The sequence below is a fragment of the Hyposmocoma kahamanoa genome, unplaced genomic scaffold (assembly GCF_003589595.1).
Source record: "Hyposmocoma kahamanoa isolate Upper Pololo Valley unplaced genomic scaffold, ASM358959v1 220, whole genome shotgun sequence".
Taxonomy (NCBI): domain Eukaryota; kingdom Metazoa; phylum Arthropoda; class Insecta; order Lepidoptera; family Cosmopterigidae; genus Hyposmocoma; species Hyposmocoma kahamanoa.
In genome coordinates this window covers 3845262-3861676 of record NW_020653740.1, presented here as the reverse complement: position 1 = coordinate 3861676, position 16415 = coordinate 3845262, and the positions used below count along the sequence as shown (strand labels likewise).

General features: G+C 36.9%; 2 protein-coding genes across 2 annotated transcripts in view; one reads left to right on the top strand and one right to left on the bottom strand.

Annotated features, from left to right (window-relative positions):
- The first annotated feature begins 608 nt into the window (after positions 1 to 608).
- Positions 609 to 8642, top strand: LOC113228070. The gene is made up of 10 exons (XM_026461211.1): positions 609 to 649; positions 802 to 962; positions 2227 to 2442; positions 2745 to 2831; positions 3018 to 3033; positions 3231 to 3372; positions 3643 to 3804; positions 5193 to 5355; positions 7084 to 7178; positions 7664 to 8642. The coding sequence occupies exons 1-10, from the start codon at positions 609 to 611 to the stop codon at positions 7874 to 7876; spliced, it is 1296 nt and encodes a 431-aa protein (XP_026316996.1). The 3' UTR covers positions 7877 to 8642.
- A 3542-nt stretch (positions 8643 to 12184) lies between these two features.
- LOC113227914 (breast cancer anti-estrogen resistance protein 1) overlaps positions 12185 to 16415 on the bottom strand; it is a 61464-nt gene continuing 57233 nt past the window's right edge. Inside the window, exons 3-9 of the mRNA XM_026461005.1 lie at positions 15572 to 15712; positions 15129 to 15431; positions 14805 to 14991; positions 14455 to 14695; positions 14206 to 14374; positions 13427 to 13650; positions 12185 to 13345 (exon numbers count right to left, since the gene is read on the bottom strand). Of these exons, the coding sequence (XP_026316790.1) occupies positions 13015 to 13345; positions 13427 to 13650; positions 14206 to 14374; positions 14455 to 14695; positions 14805 to 14991; positions 15129 to 15431; positions 15572 to 15712 (1596 nt within the window). The 3' untranslated portion in view covers positions 12185 to 13014. The remainder of the gene's footprint in view (positions 13346 to 13426; positions 13651 to 14205; positions 14375 to 14454; positions 14696 to 14804; positions 14992 to 15128; positions 15432 to 15571; positions 15713 to 16415) is intronic.

The following is a 16415-nucleotide window of genomic DNA, read 5'->3' as shown; positions in this document are numbered from 1 at the left end:
TAACCTCAAAAAATTTGACATTTATCTTGTCATAGACAAACCAATATTTATTTTCTCAGCGTTCGTCTAGCAATTGGCAGTAAGACTACCGAAGGGAGGAATTCGTGACTTGCCGTGCGTACATACAAGAGCCTACCTCTATGGCGTATTCACTACCTGCATATGCCATAGATCCGTCCGCCACGCAGGCATGAGGCTACTCACACACTACCCTGAGTCCACGTATGGAATCTTGCAGGACGCATTGAAGGATGGCTTGCACGCTGCGACTACATTCATAATCCTGCATTACGCGGCGGACTGCAATGTAGAATAATGAATTTGACCGGTCAACCAAGTAGCAATTTGCTTACTTTTATTCTATATAATGTATTTAAATCTTTATACATATAACTGACAGTATGGCTTAGACGCCTTAGCCTGTCCCGATCCCGAACGACAAAATTTTTTTACTATGAATAAATGAATGACTACTTTGACAAGACTTTGAATGAATAATGAATGAACACGAATGAATTAAAACAAAACCGCAAAACTGTGGTATGAATGGTTCTGTTTATGAAATTTAAAAACGGTTTTCTATTATAAATATTATCATTAAAATCATTATGGAGGACGACAGTCATGAAGAAAACCCTCCACCTACATCGTAAGTTAAAAGAAAATATTTGCCATGTGCCACAACCATACAATTTTGTCAATGTACCTTATTACACTGTAATGTTAATGTCCGTATTAGGACTTTTAATTACAAGCTTTAGCTTTGATAATTTTATATTGTAGTCTTAATTTACTTTGCAGGCGATTCAGAAGTCCGGCCTTCAACAAAAAGGAAACTTGCGCATTGCTCCAACTAATTGAGAAGTATAAAGTTGTTATTTTGAACAAATCGGTGACTTCAGCGGTTTGCCAAGCGAAAGACGCGGCTTGGACGAAGATTGCTAAAGAATTTAATAAAATGGGTGGGTAAGAGAGATTATAAATGCTGTTATAAGTGAGTTAATATTTAATTATTATTAACAGCCTCCACGGCTGAAGTTACCATTTTGATCTGCCACGCAGAGATCCCGGGTTCGATTCCCGGGCCGGGAGAAATATTTGTATGGCCTACATTTATTTCTCTCGTAAAGGCCCATTTAGATGGAGAGAGTTTATCGTCTCGAAGATATGATTATCGAAAGAATATAAAAAACTTTCCTCGTCTAAACATTTGCGATTATCGACCGTCCACGTGAGCGATAATCGCCTCGCCTTTCAATATTGAATGTCTCCATGTAAACGGAACTCGAAAGCAAAAATCGTATTTCGAGTTTCTGTGCCAGCGCGCGAGGGTGTTTTGGTTATCACTGCTTTTCTAAGACAAGAATTAATGAAACGAGAACGAAAAAAATTTGGATTAAGAAATGTTATAAAATTAAAAAAAAATGTATATTTCTCTACAATGCAATGAACTTAATATTATCAGCAGTTCCAAATTTGAATGATTTTTGCGTCATTTCGATATGTCCATAGTCAATACCGCAGTAATCACTGAACTAATTTGGATTAAGAAATGTTATAAAATTTGAAAAAAAAAATGTATATTTCTCTACAATGCAATGAACTGAATATTATCAGCAGTTCCAAATTTGAATGATTTTTGCGTCATTTCGATATGTCCATAGTCAATACCGCAGTAATCACTGAACTCGAATGGCGATTCTCGCACTCAAAACGATTCGAACCAATTTGTACGATAATCGTATGGACTTGAAAAAATGTCATACGAGATCGTGTTTAGACAAGTCGAAAACTCGTAAGCAAGAATCTCCTTACTACATATTTCTCCGTGTAAACAGTCGAGGAGGTGATTAAGTTGCTTGCGAATCTCGTATGACTTAATCGTAGAGGAAATTTTAGTTCTTGCCTGAATGTAAACATTATGATACGATAATCTTATGGCGATTATTGCTTACGATAATCGCCTACGAGTTTTCGTCACGAAGCGTGCGAGAAACTCTCCATCTAAATGGTGCTTTAGTTTGGGTGAAATTTGTGGTTATAGATAATCTGTGTTAAAAACTAAATGTGTGTCCATAGCACCCATAGGATAGGTATGTAGGGTTTCCCTGGTGTGTGCGTTATTATTACCTTTTGCTTTTGCCATAATAGCATTTGCATTGGTCATTATGGTCATCACCAACTTCAAAAAATTATAATGCCCATTTGTCAATATTTTGGAAACAGGTTTTGATAACCAAAGGCAATCTGAAAGTCTTCGCACCAAGTGGGAAAACATGAAAAGAGATGCCCGTAGGCTGTCTAAAGATGTCCTGGATAGCAAATTCGGCGATTGCAGTGTCACAGCTAGAATTGTTGGTCTTATATGTGAGGCAGATAACATGGGAGCTGTTGATGGACCACTGGATTTAATTGACAATGAAATTGAGTGTAATGATAGTGGTAAAGTCATTTTGTGTATTTATTTTTGACCCTTCTGTTATTTTAGTAGATATCACAACATCAGTACATTTGCAAGCATAACAATGTTTTGGTCTTGTTTCTGGCAATTGCAAAAATGGTGACAATATTTACATGTTTGTTTGTTGTATTTAATACAAAAATTAAAATGTCTTAAACATGTGTAATTATAATAATTTTATTTCTATTCTATAATCTTGGATTTTGTTACTAAAACTTCACCTGTATTTTCTTGCTTTAGTTCTATGAAAGAGTCATCATTAAGTTTTTCTTACATCTTCCAGAGTCTGAGGAGCAAAAAGATACAACTAATAACTTTAAAAATATATTTGATGATGGTGCTGAGAGAATGTCTGAAATTGAATCTGGCGGTAAGAAGTTTTTTGAACATATACAAATGAAGATTATTTTTATTATTAATGTCTACAATAAGGAAGTTTGTTTGTGTTGTGTTATCCACTAATGTACCTAAAATAATTTTTCAATGTTACATTTGTTCTTTTACAAAAATACTTAATCATCCGAATTTGTATTTCATCAATATTTTTTTGTTTCAGATGATGATGGTGCAAGGTATTGTTTATTTGTAACAATTCTTTTATATAATTGAAAGTATATATATACTTTCAATTATACATATAAAAAGAACTTTGAACTAATTAGTAAAAAATTGGAGTGTCTTTTTAATTGTAACAATTATGTAATAACAGGTGATGAGTGTGTACTATTTTGTGCTATGAAATAGCAATGAAGTTATAAAAAAATTGCAGAAACAAAAAGCGTCGTTCCCTAAACTTTTCGCCGCAAGAATGTCGAGTACTTCTGCAGTGTGTACGCAAAGAGAAGAAATTCGTTTTCTGTAAGGAAGCAACTCTCAAGGCTAAAGAATTAAAAAATTCAGCTTGGTCTAGGGTAAGATTATTTAACTACCCTATAGCAATTAGTGAATTTCCACTGTAGACAAACAACTACTACCAGTACATTAGCCTTTGTGGTCCACAGCTACTTGTTTAAAAGTGTCTTGTTGGCTAAAGATATAAAGACAGGAGGAAATGTAGGCAAAAGAAATAAAGACTCGATTTAACAAATATTTTAATACACTCTATATTTTGTTTGCTATTTGATATTATCTGCACATTCAGGACACATTTTTTTTTCAAAAATGAAATTTTCTGCTTACAGATAACAAACGCTTACAACAAATTAAGTCCACAAAAAAGGTCAACAAAAACACTACGAATAAAGTTCGACAATATGAAAACACGTGCGAAACGCGCTGGCGATGAATACTTTCGGGGCATTAAAAGAAAGAAACATGAAAAATTAGTTGAAGATAGTTTTAGCGTAAGTTATTTATGAAAAATGTACTAACCATTTTTGCTTTCTAGAATAGCTACCTATCTCAAAAGCACCAAATTCATCAGGATAATGTTTTAAAATAAACTAAGACAGGTGTAGCGCGCAAAGATAATTCTAATATTGTTATGTAATTGTTTTAACCAATGCGAAACTCAATGTCCCATTTACTATAAAATTTAACATTTTCTGTATAAATCATCGTATAGTCAAAAACAAATTATTTTGAAAAAAAATAGCAGCAATATGCAAAAATTAATATTAATAAGCATTAGTGCTTACAAAGTACTAATGCTCATTTCAATGTTTACCATTAAAAAATATACACATGAATCCAATTGCGTGTCATTTCTTTGCGTTGTCAGTTTTCAACTGTTGTATATTTTTAACCGACTTCAAAAAAGGAGGTCTTAATTCGTCTGTATGTTCTTTTTTTTTGTATGTATGTTACGCGATAACTCCGGTATTTGTGAACCGATTTTCATGATTCTTTTTTTGTTGGAAAGGGGATACTTCCGTAGTGGTCCCATTTCATTTTGAAGAAAAGCATCCACCTCGAAGGGTGGCTGTTCACGCATGAAGATTCATTTTTATAAATAGCGCCTAACTTTAATTTAGGAGCAATTACTTTAATGGTTGATTTTGCTATTTCTCCAATTCAAGGCGTTTTTCTCTCAATATACTTTGAGTAGTGAGAACCGATTTTTATTATCTCCAGTATTAAGCCCTGTATAGTGGCGAACTACGGGATATTTCAATAAAACTTAGCAAATAGACATAGTAATTCCACTTACTTTTGAGGTCGGTTTTTTAGTACTCTTTACTGAGATTATCATTACTTTCTTTTGTAATATAATAAATCTTTACTGTTTGCGTAACTGCTCCGTCGCTCTCACCTGTTCTGGCATCAAAGCCAGCAAGGCGATTTCTCGACCTCCCTCAACAGTTACGATACAGAAGCGTGCTTTTTAAATTCTGTGTGGTAAAACAGACATTCTGCCAAATTATGACGCCAAGTATACATATACACGTTTACATATTTTTAGCACACTTATGTCTTGTCTGAATAATTTTTTATATGTATTATGCAATGACACTATATGCACATGGGTACCATTAAATTTTTCGAAAAGTAATTTAATTAGTTTTTACATTGTGCTCATTGTTTTTACAATTCATTATTACAAATGCCACTACAACAGTAGCATCAATAACCCTTATCAGATGATTCTAATTGATTCTTTCAGCTATTAGTTTGTTCACTCTGATAACAAAGGTCCACAAAGATACATATATGTATATGTACATATATTTGACGGTCATGCCCGTATGATATTGCATTATGTTAATTTATGCAAATTATATTTCCTTTGCAGAAAATCAAGAAGGAACCAGTACGAGAATACAAGGTAGACTCCGAATCAGAAAACGCAGACATGGATGAAACAGAATTTAGCAACCATGATAGTCCATTGGAAACCTATGGTGACTTCACAGCTGACCCTCTCAGCTCTGTGCTTAACGGAGATTCTGGTATAGGTAAGATATAATCTTTACAAGATACAATACTTCATTTAAGAATTATCAACATTGCCCTATAACTATCTAAAAAATATGGTGTGACATTCGTATGTCACACCATAGCAGGAGCTGTTGTAGCCCAATGGGAGAAAGGTTGCTTCTCAATTGAGAGGTCGACGGTTCGAGTCCCTGAGGTGGGACTTATCTTTTTTTTTTCAAGGAAACTTTTACGCCCCATGCTGTAAAAAAAATGTACCTACACTACTATGGCAATTTCTTACAAAAGTTGGTACAACTAATCCGGATTCTAAAATTATAAAAAACCTTCTACTTTATGCTTCTTGGAAAAAATTATGGTTATTCTAAAGAGAGGCCAATTTAAATTAAAAACGTCACCTTTTCTAAGTGAAAATGGCTTTCAGTGCCTCTAAGGTTAATTTAGGCTTCATATCCATGTAGTCGGAGATAGACTGATTGGTAAAAATGGTATAATTGAGTGAGGCAAACAGTCTCAAAATACCACATTTCTCGACAAATATAGGAATTTAAATCAAGCTAATGAATAAATTATTATAATTTCATTACAGACTACATCAAGTGCTCAAACTGTTTACCAGCCTCAATTATGCCTTAAAAATGGCCTTTTCACCAATCGTGCATATCGTCGTAAATTTGTCTGTTGTACAGCTTCCGTGACTCTTCGGCGTAATTCGGCAACGTTTGATATCGGTTTTGCATAAACTTTTCCATTCCGACAACCCCAGTAAAAAAGTCTAGGGGTTCAAATCTTCAAAACCAAAACACAGTAATGCTCACATTACCATTTGGCGGCAGAATAGGTAAAGTGGCAGTACTTCCCTCGACGAACTCTTTCAAAATGAACTCTACTACTACTTAAAAGTTCCGAACATTGGTGAATGATTCGTAGTAATACCCTTTGGTAATGGTGAAGAAGAAGAAGGCAAAACATTGTAATGAAGCACTCTTTTGTATCGGAAGTGTCCAATAGCGCCGAGCCGAGATCCGTGGCCACCAGAGAGCCTTAGACTCGCTACTTATAATATGGGCAGGCCTCCTTCACTCGCTCAAGGTTCGCTCGTAGAATGTACCGACGTCGGCACAAGCGCTCAAACAAGTCTTTCGTTTATGAGCATTCGGCTCCGCGCGACTGCACACGGCGGGCCACGTTTTTTTCATCTCTCTGTACGCGTTCTTGGGTTCCTATTTCCTCGTATTGAGGGCCTGGTGTTATTAGTCAGATTTAGTAGGCTATTATAGCGTAGATATTTTCGATTTTGTATGAGAGTGATAGATGTATTTACATGACACGACCGATCAACTGAGGGCACGTTCACATTATGTCGTGACGACAGATAGTTGTGCAGTTTAAAGTGCCGTGTATATTTAAATGAAGATGTTCACACATAGAACAACACGATTAACTATCGTTCACAACTTTTTTGACGTTACGACGACAGACTGTCGTAACAATGGGAAGAGGTAGAACGACAGTCGTCTGACGATAAATAAAACGTTACGACATAATCGGAACGCGCCCTGATGGATACTACATAATGGTGGCACTAAAAATTCTCTTATTATCTTCTAGGCTGTTTTGAAATAAAACTGAGTATGTTCTACAGAGCACTTATTTGTTGTCTTCCTTCTTATGCCTATGAAATTGCATTGTTCTTTCAAGCTACTTTTGCGAACTATTTTCACCAAATGTTATCATTTCTCTTTCAGGTTCTACCAACATGGGTACTGTCAATAATACTGAAAATAAAGAAATTATAAAATTAAAAACTGAACTGTTGAACTATCAACTTGAAACTGCTAAGGTAAGAAATAAGGTTAACTAGGGTAACCAAGTGGTTACCCTCATGTTACCCTTAGCTTCCTAATACTAATCTGAAACTCATGTCTTTGCCATTTACTATTTACTTAGACTTCTGCGTACTTGGATGATAAAAATCCATGGTTGATGTATCATATTTGAAATAAATATTGTAGATGATAAATGTAGACAAATGATTATTTACAAAGAGCAACCTTCTTACTCCTTCTTCTCGGGGAATCTGTCTTACGAATGATTAGTAGAGTTTAATCAATGTGAGTATTTCAAGTATAATTTGAACTTATGAATTAAAGATTATTTAAGTTTGTGTCCAAAGTTCAGAATTCAGAATTGACAGATTTTAAATAGAATTGAGATTCGACAGTTCACTTTAAACTTCAGGATTATCTGCCCTTCCAGCAATATGATACATTCTAGGAAATCAATGTTACAGTAGTATTTAAAATAATCGTAATTCATATATTACAGTTAGAAAGACGAAAAATAGAAAATGCAATCCAAGAAGAGACAAAGAACTGCCAAATCCGAGCAATAGAGCGTGCATTAAGACTGCGCACGGCGCGATTGGAAGCCATCGCGGCCGAAGCGCGATTGCCGCGGGCGCATCTAGCACTACATTTTACGCCCGAGGAAGCGCACGCGCAGAATTATCTGGCGCAGTACCAGCACGAAATCAACTAATTGTAAGATGCTTATATAAAATGTTTGCGCAAATTACATTATGTAAGGCCGTGATATGTTCAAAAGCAACTTGGAAAACTACGGAATACATCTATTTATAATTCTTCAATGGTAATGCCGGCTACATGTGATCCAATGTAATTTGCGTATAACGTTTATTTTAATTTGATTCCAAATTGAGGGCGACAGTGTTGCGCGGTTTTATTGAAGTCGTAAAAGTTTAACACGCCCATAAAAATATTATGTCGTAACTCGCAATAGACACCACAGTAGGCTGACCGTTGTGTTCAGTTATAGTACTATTTTCTAAACTCCGAACTTCGAAGCTATTCAATTTTTATCAATACACCATCACGAACAAACTTATATATTTATTCTTCATTATCTTGAAATACGATTACGATTGGAACATAATAATCCCTACTTATAATAACAAAATAACCGATAATGGAAATGACGCAATTGCTTTCTAACAACAATACGCACAAAGTACCTGATGCCCTTGAAATATATGCAACAATAATGCACCTACACGAAATATAATACATTAATTATTTATTACACATGCATATAATTTATCGCTTTTTGTAAAATATATTTTTTATTTTATTTTGTTTATTTCGCACAAAACAATCAATCGAAACCTCAGTATTAGTTCCATTTAAAGAAGAAAATATTCCGCCTGGGTGGCAAACTAGGGGATGAATCCGTTTTCGCGCACTTTCCGTAACCAATTCCCATAAAACTTGGCAAATAGATGTAATTCCACGAACTTTTTAGATCGGTTTTTTTATATAAAAAAGTTTATTATTTTATTATTTAAATTATTATTTTATTATTATTAATACAAAGATCGAACACTCAGAAAAATACCTTCGATCCGGCTGGAGTCGAACCGACGTTTTCTAGCTTACCGTGCCAGACGCTATATCAACTAAGCAACGGAACGAACCAGCGAACCTCATGAATTTTTCTTTGTGCTTGCGTCGTGTCATTGTATTTGGTTTTTCAACGACTTTTTAGTCGTAGCGCCATCTATGAGAAATCTATGAAAGATTTATCACCCAGTTAGTACCTTTACAGCTACCCGTCCTGGCGAGAGATGTCGCTATTCACTGTATTTTAAATTTCAAAATTATTTTATTTTTTTTACTTTCAAAAAGTTTACCACTTAATATTTGAAATGCTTTTTTACCGAATTTAAATAGTTCTTTGAAATAGTAATGTTCTTCCGTTTTTATAAAACTATTCGAGTTTCACAAAAAGCACCGAACCATGGACTTTACAAAATAGTGCTATGCTGTGAATATAGTGAGAAGTCAGATATAATGCAGAGCACAAACTTGCTCTTATCAATTTCACGTTATTGAAATCACGGGATGAAAAATTTTATAAATAAATCGTAGTTACATAAGAATAATGCTTGTAAATCTGTGATGTTAAATAATGACTGATATTATAAAAACTAGTTTGTAAGGAGTACTTAGTGTTGTGTATTACATTATGCAGCAAAACTATGTGGAATATGATTTTCAATTCTTTGTTTCTGTGATTGGTTACCTAGTAAAATTTTAATATACTCATTATTGTTTTTTATTATGAAAATAATTACGCCAAATATACAGTTCTATGATATAATATTATATACGTAACTTTCATCTTACGTATTCATTCCTTTTGAGTTTTCATTCTACAACTTCAACTACCTAATTATCTTAGATAAGTACGTAATATTGTTTGCCTTCGAGAGAGTTCGCCCAGGGAAGTACTGCCACCTCACTTATTTTTACCACCAAGCAGTAATGTCAGTATTACAGCGTTCTGGTATTGAAGAGTAAGGGTGCTGGTGAAATCGCAGGCACATGGGACTTTTCAACTTATGTCTCAGGCTGAAAGGCACAGTGGCAGTGTCCTTCAGATCTTTGTAATTTAAAGCTCTTAGTGGCACTGCAACTGTTATGGACAGGCGTGTCGCTTACCACCAGGCGCACGACTTGTTCATCGACTCGTTCGACTTGGTATCATAAAAAAATATAAAGTAGGTACTTCAAGAGTTAGGTCAATCGGTTTGTACTGTGTTGAAATTAACTCTAATAAATTCATTTTAGCCTGTGTTTTAGATGGTTACTTGAAGGGAATTCCATAGCTCTGTTACATTTTTTTTTATAATATCACGTGACGGGACGAACAATTATTATTAATAACCACCAAATTAAACGATGTGGCTATAGAAAAACGTTGTTGCCACCCCCAACTTTTGAGGTTGACTACCTATTTGCTTTCACAGGTTTTGCAAAAATTTACAATCATCAAAAACAGATCTGTTCAGGCATTCTTTTTACTGTTTAAATTATGATAAGTTCGGAACAGATGTGACCGTAAAACAGAGATGGCCATGTTCAACTGATCGTCGGAGCAGGATAGAGAGAAGGCAGACCATTGCAACAGCGAAGGCGTAAAGGTGAGATTTGCTTTAGGGACAAGGACTACGATTGAGAATTTGTAGGGAGTCGAGAAAAAAGCACTCGGAAAGGAGCTCAGAGAAAACCGGTTGCACTCTCCCGAGTAGAGTAACCAAGAAAGTTGATAGGGCAACGAGAAGTTTGGTGGGTTTGCCCCAGTGCCCGTTCATCGGTAATGAAACAAAAAGAATTAGATACCAAAATTTGTATAGTTTACTTGATTGCGTTTTACAAGATGATTAAATTATAATTCAATATTAAAATTATTATATTTTTAGTAATATGCATTTGTACAATTCCTCTAATCCTAACTATTCTACCGTGTTTATGAAATATTTTACATATAACTAATATACATCATGCTTTTTACACTGATAAATTTGATCATACTCTACCAATTTGTATACAGTACAAAATGTAGGTACGCACATACAATACAAAAATGCTATTGCTCATAGCCTAACGTTACATTTACCGACAATTCGGCCGTTTCATTTCGGTGCTGTCATTTCTGTCGTTATGAAACCACTACTGTCATGGAGTTGAATATCTATGACAGAATGGTGATATCAGGTTGTAAGAACACCAAAGTTGCTTGTCTGAATGACGCAGGTGTAACGGTAAGCTACTTGTCTCTACATACGACACGATTTTCGTAATGAACAATTTAAGAAAAAAATTGTACCTTCAGGTGCCTAATTCAGTTCTCATGCTCTACCATTTTGTTCACTCATCCAAGTTTACCAATATACTTTGTTTCGCTACGTGTCTCCGCATAAAATCTGAAATCCCGCACAAATCCATGAAACAGCCCACCGATCTACGTTTGTGTGAATTCTGTGAACTCCAAAGCGTTGGAGAACTATTCGTCGAACATAAGTGGGTAGCTAGTGTTCACGATTGCAAATGAATCCCTGAAGTTCTATTTTCCTATTTTTATGTAAGTGTCTATATGTAGAAACAATTTTTAAGTAACGACAACCCACAATTACTGATGAGCTGACATTTACATAATAATAATTGAGCACATTGCTAATCATTGAATCTGAATTATTTTAATACACAATGCGTTAAGGAGGTAATTCAATCTTTGCATTTTGTTTACATGTACTGAAACCATTCTTCTGTGTAATGGACTCGTTCAGAAAATTATTGCAAATGAAGTTTTGTATTTTACCCTTGAAGGCATATTAGTCAGCAACGTAAACGCTGAATCTTATGACATCACCAGCATTACAAATCAAACACATCAAGTACTCTATATATGAAACTGTATGCCACCCGCATCTGATAGTTTTGCGAGGTTAGCAATAAAGGCGAACGCAGACTAGGTACTAACTTATTGGTCCGTGGAACTAGGAATATCATACAATACATTTTTAAGATAGACGCGGTTAGTATTTTATAGCTCGATGGATTAACCATCGTCTGCGTTGGCCTTAAAACGGTGATGGCATCAACAGGGTGGTGCGTCAATTGTTTATTATTGACATCATTCATAATTCAAATAACAATTCAATAATAGATAATTTTTGTTATCCTATAAAATCCATAAACACGCATGGCATTTCCAATAATACCTGCCTATCTGTTTTTATCGTTAGTAAATACTTCTAATCAATGTTTTCAAGACTACGAGGAACATGAAATTAGTTTTATCATATTTAATTCTATAGTCAGTTGCGATAAACTCTTATTTTGTTCACTCCTTTGCTTCTATATTTGATGTAGTCGGATTTCTATGTGGAACTACAGCACATAGGATTCTGACGTTGCCTACTAAGTCATAATAGTGCTCTATATGAGTACATCGGTAATAAAGATAGTACAAAAATGCAAATTAAGATCGCGTAAAATCACACGTACACTTCTACTCGTTACGACATTGATGCAAAAATTGTATAAAACTGGACGGACAACTCAACTCACTACAGCAAATGAGCATCCAGTAATTTAAAACTCGCTTTTCTAGTCTGGGAAGTTCAGGGCAGGTTGTTAAGGACACTTAGAATGGAGTGATGTGACACGTTTTGGCTTTTAACGGCTCATCTCCAGATATCTTTTAACAACCTCTCTGTGACTAGCCAAATTTACATTTCATAATTTGAAAAAAATCCTAATTGCAGCCTTCATTTTATTATTGTAATTGTACCTATATTTATGCTAACATTTAAGTAGTGGTTATCATAATATCGTTACTGTAATGGCAGTTTATCGTTTTGATGTATTATACGACCTATCTCAGGTTTCTTTGGTAATACTTGCGCGCTTTTTCGCTCTTCGTGCGTTTACTGGTAGTACAGCTACCTTAAAATACCCATTATTAACTGCATCCTAATACTTTAGCCACCTCATGCACATCATTACAACTTTTAACTGTACTTAAGTGGCAACCTTTTTCAGATATTCGCTCTTTTAGTACTAATGTTGTTGAATGTTGTGCATATTTGTAATTTTATCACCTACAGCACATTTGTGTTATCCCAAATAGATATCATAGAGTCGGCCCAATCGGCCCAATCGGTCGTACTTATGGCACATCAGTTTTGATATCTACTTGAAGTCTTTCTTCTGTGTAACAATTCGTTGACCATCATTCTTCAACCACCAACATTTCAATGTACCCAACGTTTAGAACCTTCAGATATCAAGCGCAATTCTAGCGCAGAAGTATGTTTATATCTGCAACGCGGCAAGTGACGGTGTTCCAGAGTTGTGTGGCGTTAGAGGTGTGAGAGGTGTTGTAGGCACCGAAGGGGCAATAGCTGTGGCAGGTGTCAGAGGTGTGTCGACAGACGGGGGCTCTGCAGAACGTACTAGAACTCTTCGCAAATCTTGAGCTCGCGCTGCTAAAGTCCTAGCTGCCTCAGCCATCTCAGCCACTGCAGCGGCACAGGGAAACTGTTGAGCTGCCGCTTTTGTCTTCGCAACAGTTGCAGCTAACGCGTCGGATAACGCGTCGGAACACCGAAGGGCCCTGGATTTCAAACCAGCATGTTGTGCACTCCTGGTGAAGAAAATGAAGATTTATTTCCTAAATGTTGTCAATAACTTACTAATTAGACAAGTCTGTTATGTTAATTCTTACCTATGAACAGTATCTCCAACGTGAACTATTCTATGTGCGCTTAGCACAACAAATTTGCCGTGCGCAAGGAAGACTTCAGGCGGCTGGCCCATCTCTATGACGCGAAGGAAAGCTTCCACAGCCGTAGAAAGATGAGCGCCATAGGTAGCAACTTGCGCCGCATAGAATACAGTTAGTTGCCGATCACCGGGAGGAAGTTTGGTCGCAGCAGTCACCGCACTAATCTGATAGAACAGATAAGGACAAGTGGCATTAGGGAGTCACCACATTTATCGATCCGGAATCGCATTTAACCGGTTAGAAAAAGCTTTAGGCCCAATTTATATTGCGGTGGAACGGAATGGAAGCGAATTCTTGCAACGATATTTGTACGCATATCGAGTATGCGCGAGAATTCCGCGGAAGATTTTGGCGCGTATCTAGTTTGTACGTTAACATTGAACATTAAGTTCATTATGCTATGTACAATATCGTTACTAAAATTCGCTTCCATTCCAATCTGCTGTCATATAAATTAAGCCTTATGGATTTGAAACTACGGATCTGAAAGTTCGAAATAAATTGATATTATTATTTTTGTCTGCTTCGCATGGGCGCTCCGCGCGGAAGCAAAACGCGGAACGTCTTTTTCGCTCTCATTGCTTGAAATACATTCTCATTCCTTACGGAAATTCATTACCACAGGATACAAAAATGAATATATATGTGTATGCTTATCCTATGGTATTCGTAATTTTCCGGTCAATGATGTAAGTGGTGTAATAATTAATTACACTTACTTCGCCAGCGTGATCTACATCTCTAACGAGTGCATCAAAGGAAGCTCGTAATTTGTCAGGCAATGCAGCTCTGATCTCTGCGTTCCGTTTGCCGATCGCCGCCCGAGACTCGAGTCGTACATAATCGTACTCTTCCGTCCATTCATGTTCTGGCGCTGGTGCTGACCGTCTATTTATAAAGAATGAAAGTTTAGATTTTTACTGGACAGACAACAACATGAAATATTAAAAACTCGAGAGAAAGCAGACCTAAATAATAACGATGCATTTCCTTGTATAAATGAAGCTGCTCTTCTGACGTCTTCTGTTAGGGATCGTGCACAGGCCACGAGCTGATCAAGCGCATCTTGCGTCCCGTCGGTAGGTTCCCTGTCTCTCTCTAATCTCTCTGGTGCCCAATCACCAGCGTCTAATGCGCTGGTCGCTTCATGTGTTATACGTTCTGCGTCTTTTAAAGCTTTCACCAGTGGTCGTAACTTTACAGCGATACCTGAAAATTATGTACAAATTATTGATTATCCAATTTGCATACTGATGTGTGTGTTTCAGTAGGTAGTGGTTTTGATCCTTCAAGGTGGATAGTCCACAATGATTCCTACCTTTGTCTTGCGCATCGTGAGCATTAGCCAGGGTGGCGTCGGCAAATACAGCCAAATCATGAAGTGCAGCACGCAGCCGCGCTCCTGCTACGCGCACGTCCAATATTCGTGGCCTTAATGCTCCTCTCCGTCGCCAACCTGGCGTTACGTAGGAAAGTAACCGGGACACTGCTGCGGACGCTTCCTCCTAGAATGATAAAATAGGCAAAAAGTGCTTATGCTGAATGTGAAGCCTGTGCACACTACTTACACTAAATTGTTAGAAAAGAAAGAAGAATAAATAGGACTATCAATATAAAATGAAAAAGTGAAATAGAGACTTACTTGTAACCTTTCTAATGCCTCCAATGCGGCGTCACAAGGAAGGGGTAAAGCTCGTGATCTTGGTACGTCATAAGTGCTGGACGCCGACGCCGCTGAATGGACCGAGCTACCGGAGTTGGCTGAGGCACTCGATGTCGCGGACGCTAAGGATCCAGTGCCACTGCAAGCAGAGTCTGCCGAGGCGGGGCGAGGTGCGCGGGGGGCGTCGTACCAATCACCCGCTGGTCGCGGGAAATCATAGTTTGCAATGCGCTGCACTGGCATTGGCGCTCGAGGTATATCGTAGTGTGAGCACTCTTCGATCTGCAAGGAAAACATTACTTCTTAAAACTTGTACCATTACGTGTTTGAATAGTGGTGGTGAATTTTCCTGACAGGAAAATCATTTGAACTTCATAAATCCCTAATGTTTAAAATAAAAGGGATTACGTAATGCGGTTTACCTTTGTAAATGCCGGCGACTGCTGCGTAGGCAGAGGTTGATGTGCGACTGGCGCAGGGTTGCGCGTACGCCGTCTCTGCATCGCGGCGCTCGAGTCGAACACGCCCGCCACTATCCGCAGTCTGTTGCCTGGACATATTCCCTGCAGCAAATATATGTTATTAGTGTTGCTAGAATATTCTATTCACCAAAAACCAACCCTTGACGTAATTAATATTATCATTAACGAGCAAATAAATGAAGGAATAAATTAAGAATAAGGTTCAGTAATTTTTGCAACTAATTTCAAATACAACTGACTAATTTGTAATCTTAATTTACGACAGGGACAGGAGGACGACGACGGTCCAAAACTTAGAATTAATTTGCAAACCAAAATTGTTGTACAACTGAGGCTGCATGCAAACTAGGCAAACTACGTGCTTACTGCGGAGGTTCAATGTAGTAAAAACAATATAAATAGGTACATACGCAGAATTTACAAATCCATACTCTGTTTTAACATGACTTTCAATTTCATGTCATGAAGTCCTACAAAACATTGAATCATAAAACCGCAAACAGTAAAGGATATTATGAATTAAATTTGTTGATGTAAGGCCTATTTGTGTTTAATTACAATACGCGTCTTAATTTAGAGCCGTGTAAACGGATGACTCTTCGACGCGTCCACTGCACTGGCAGTGAATTCTTGGTACAATTTCAAGTACATAGTACGATATCAACTCAATCGCAATAACCGACGACGGATACAAAGTGGCGCGATTGCAATGGCATTGGACGGAATATCTGACGAGATGCTGAGACGGCCGTTGGAGCCGCAGGGTAACGACAACGATTATGTC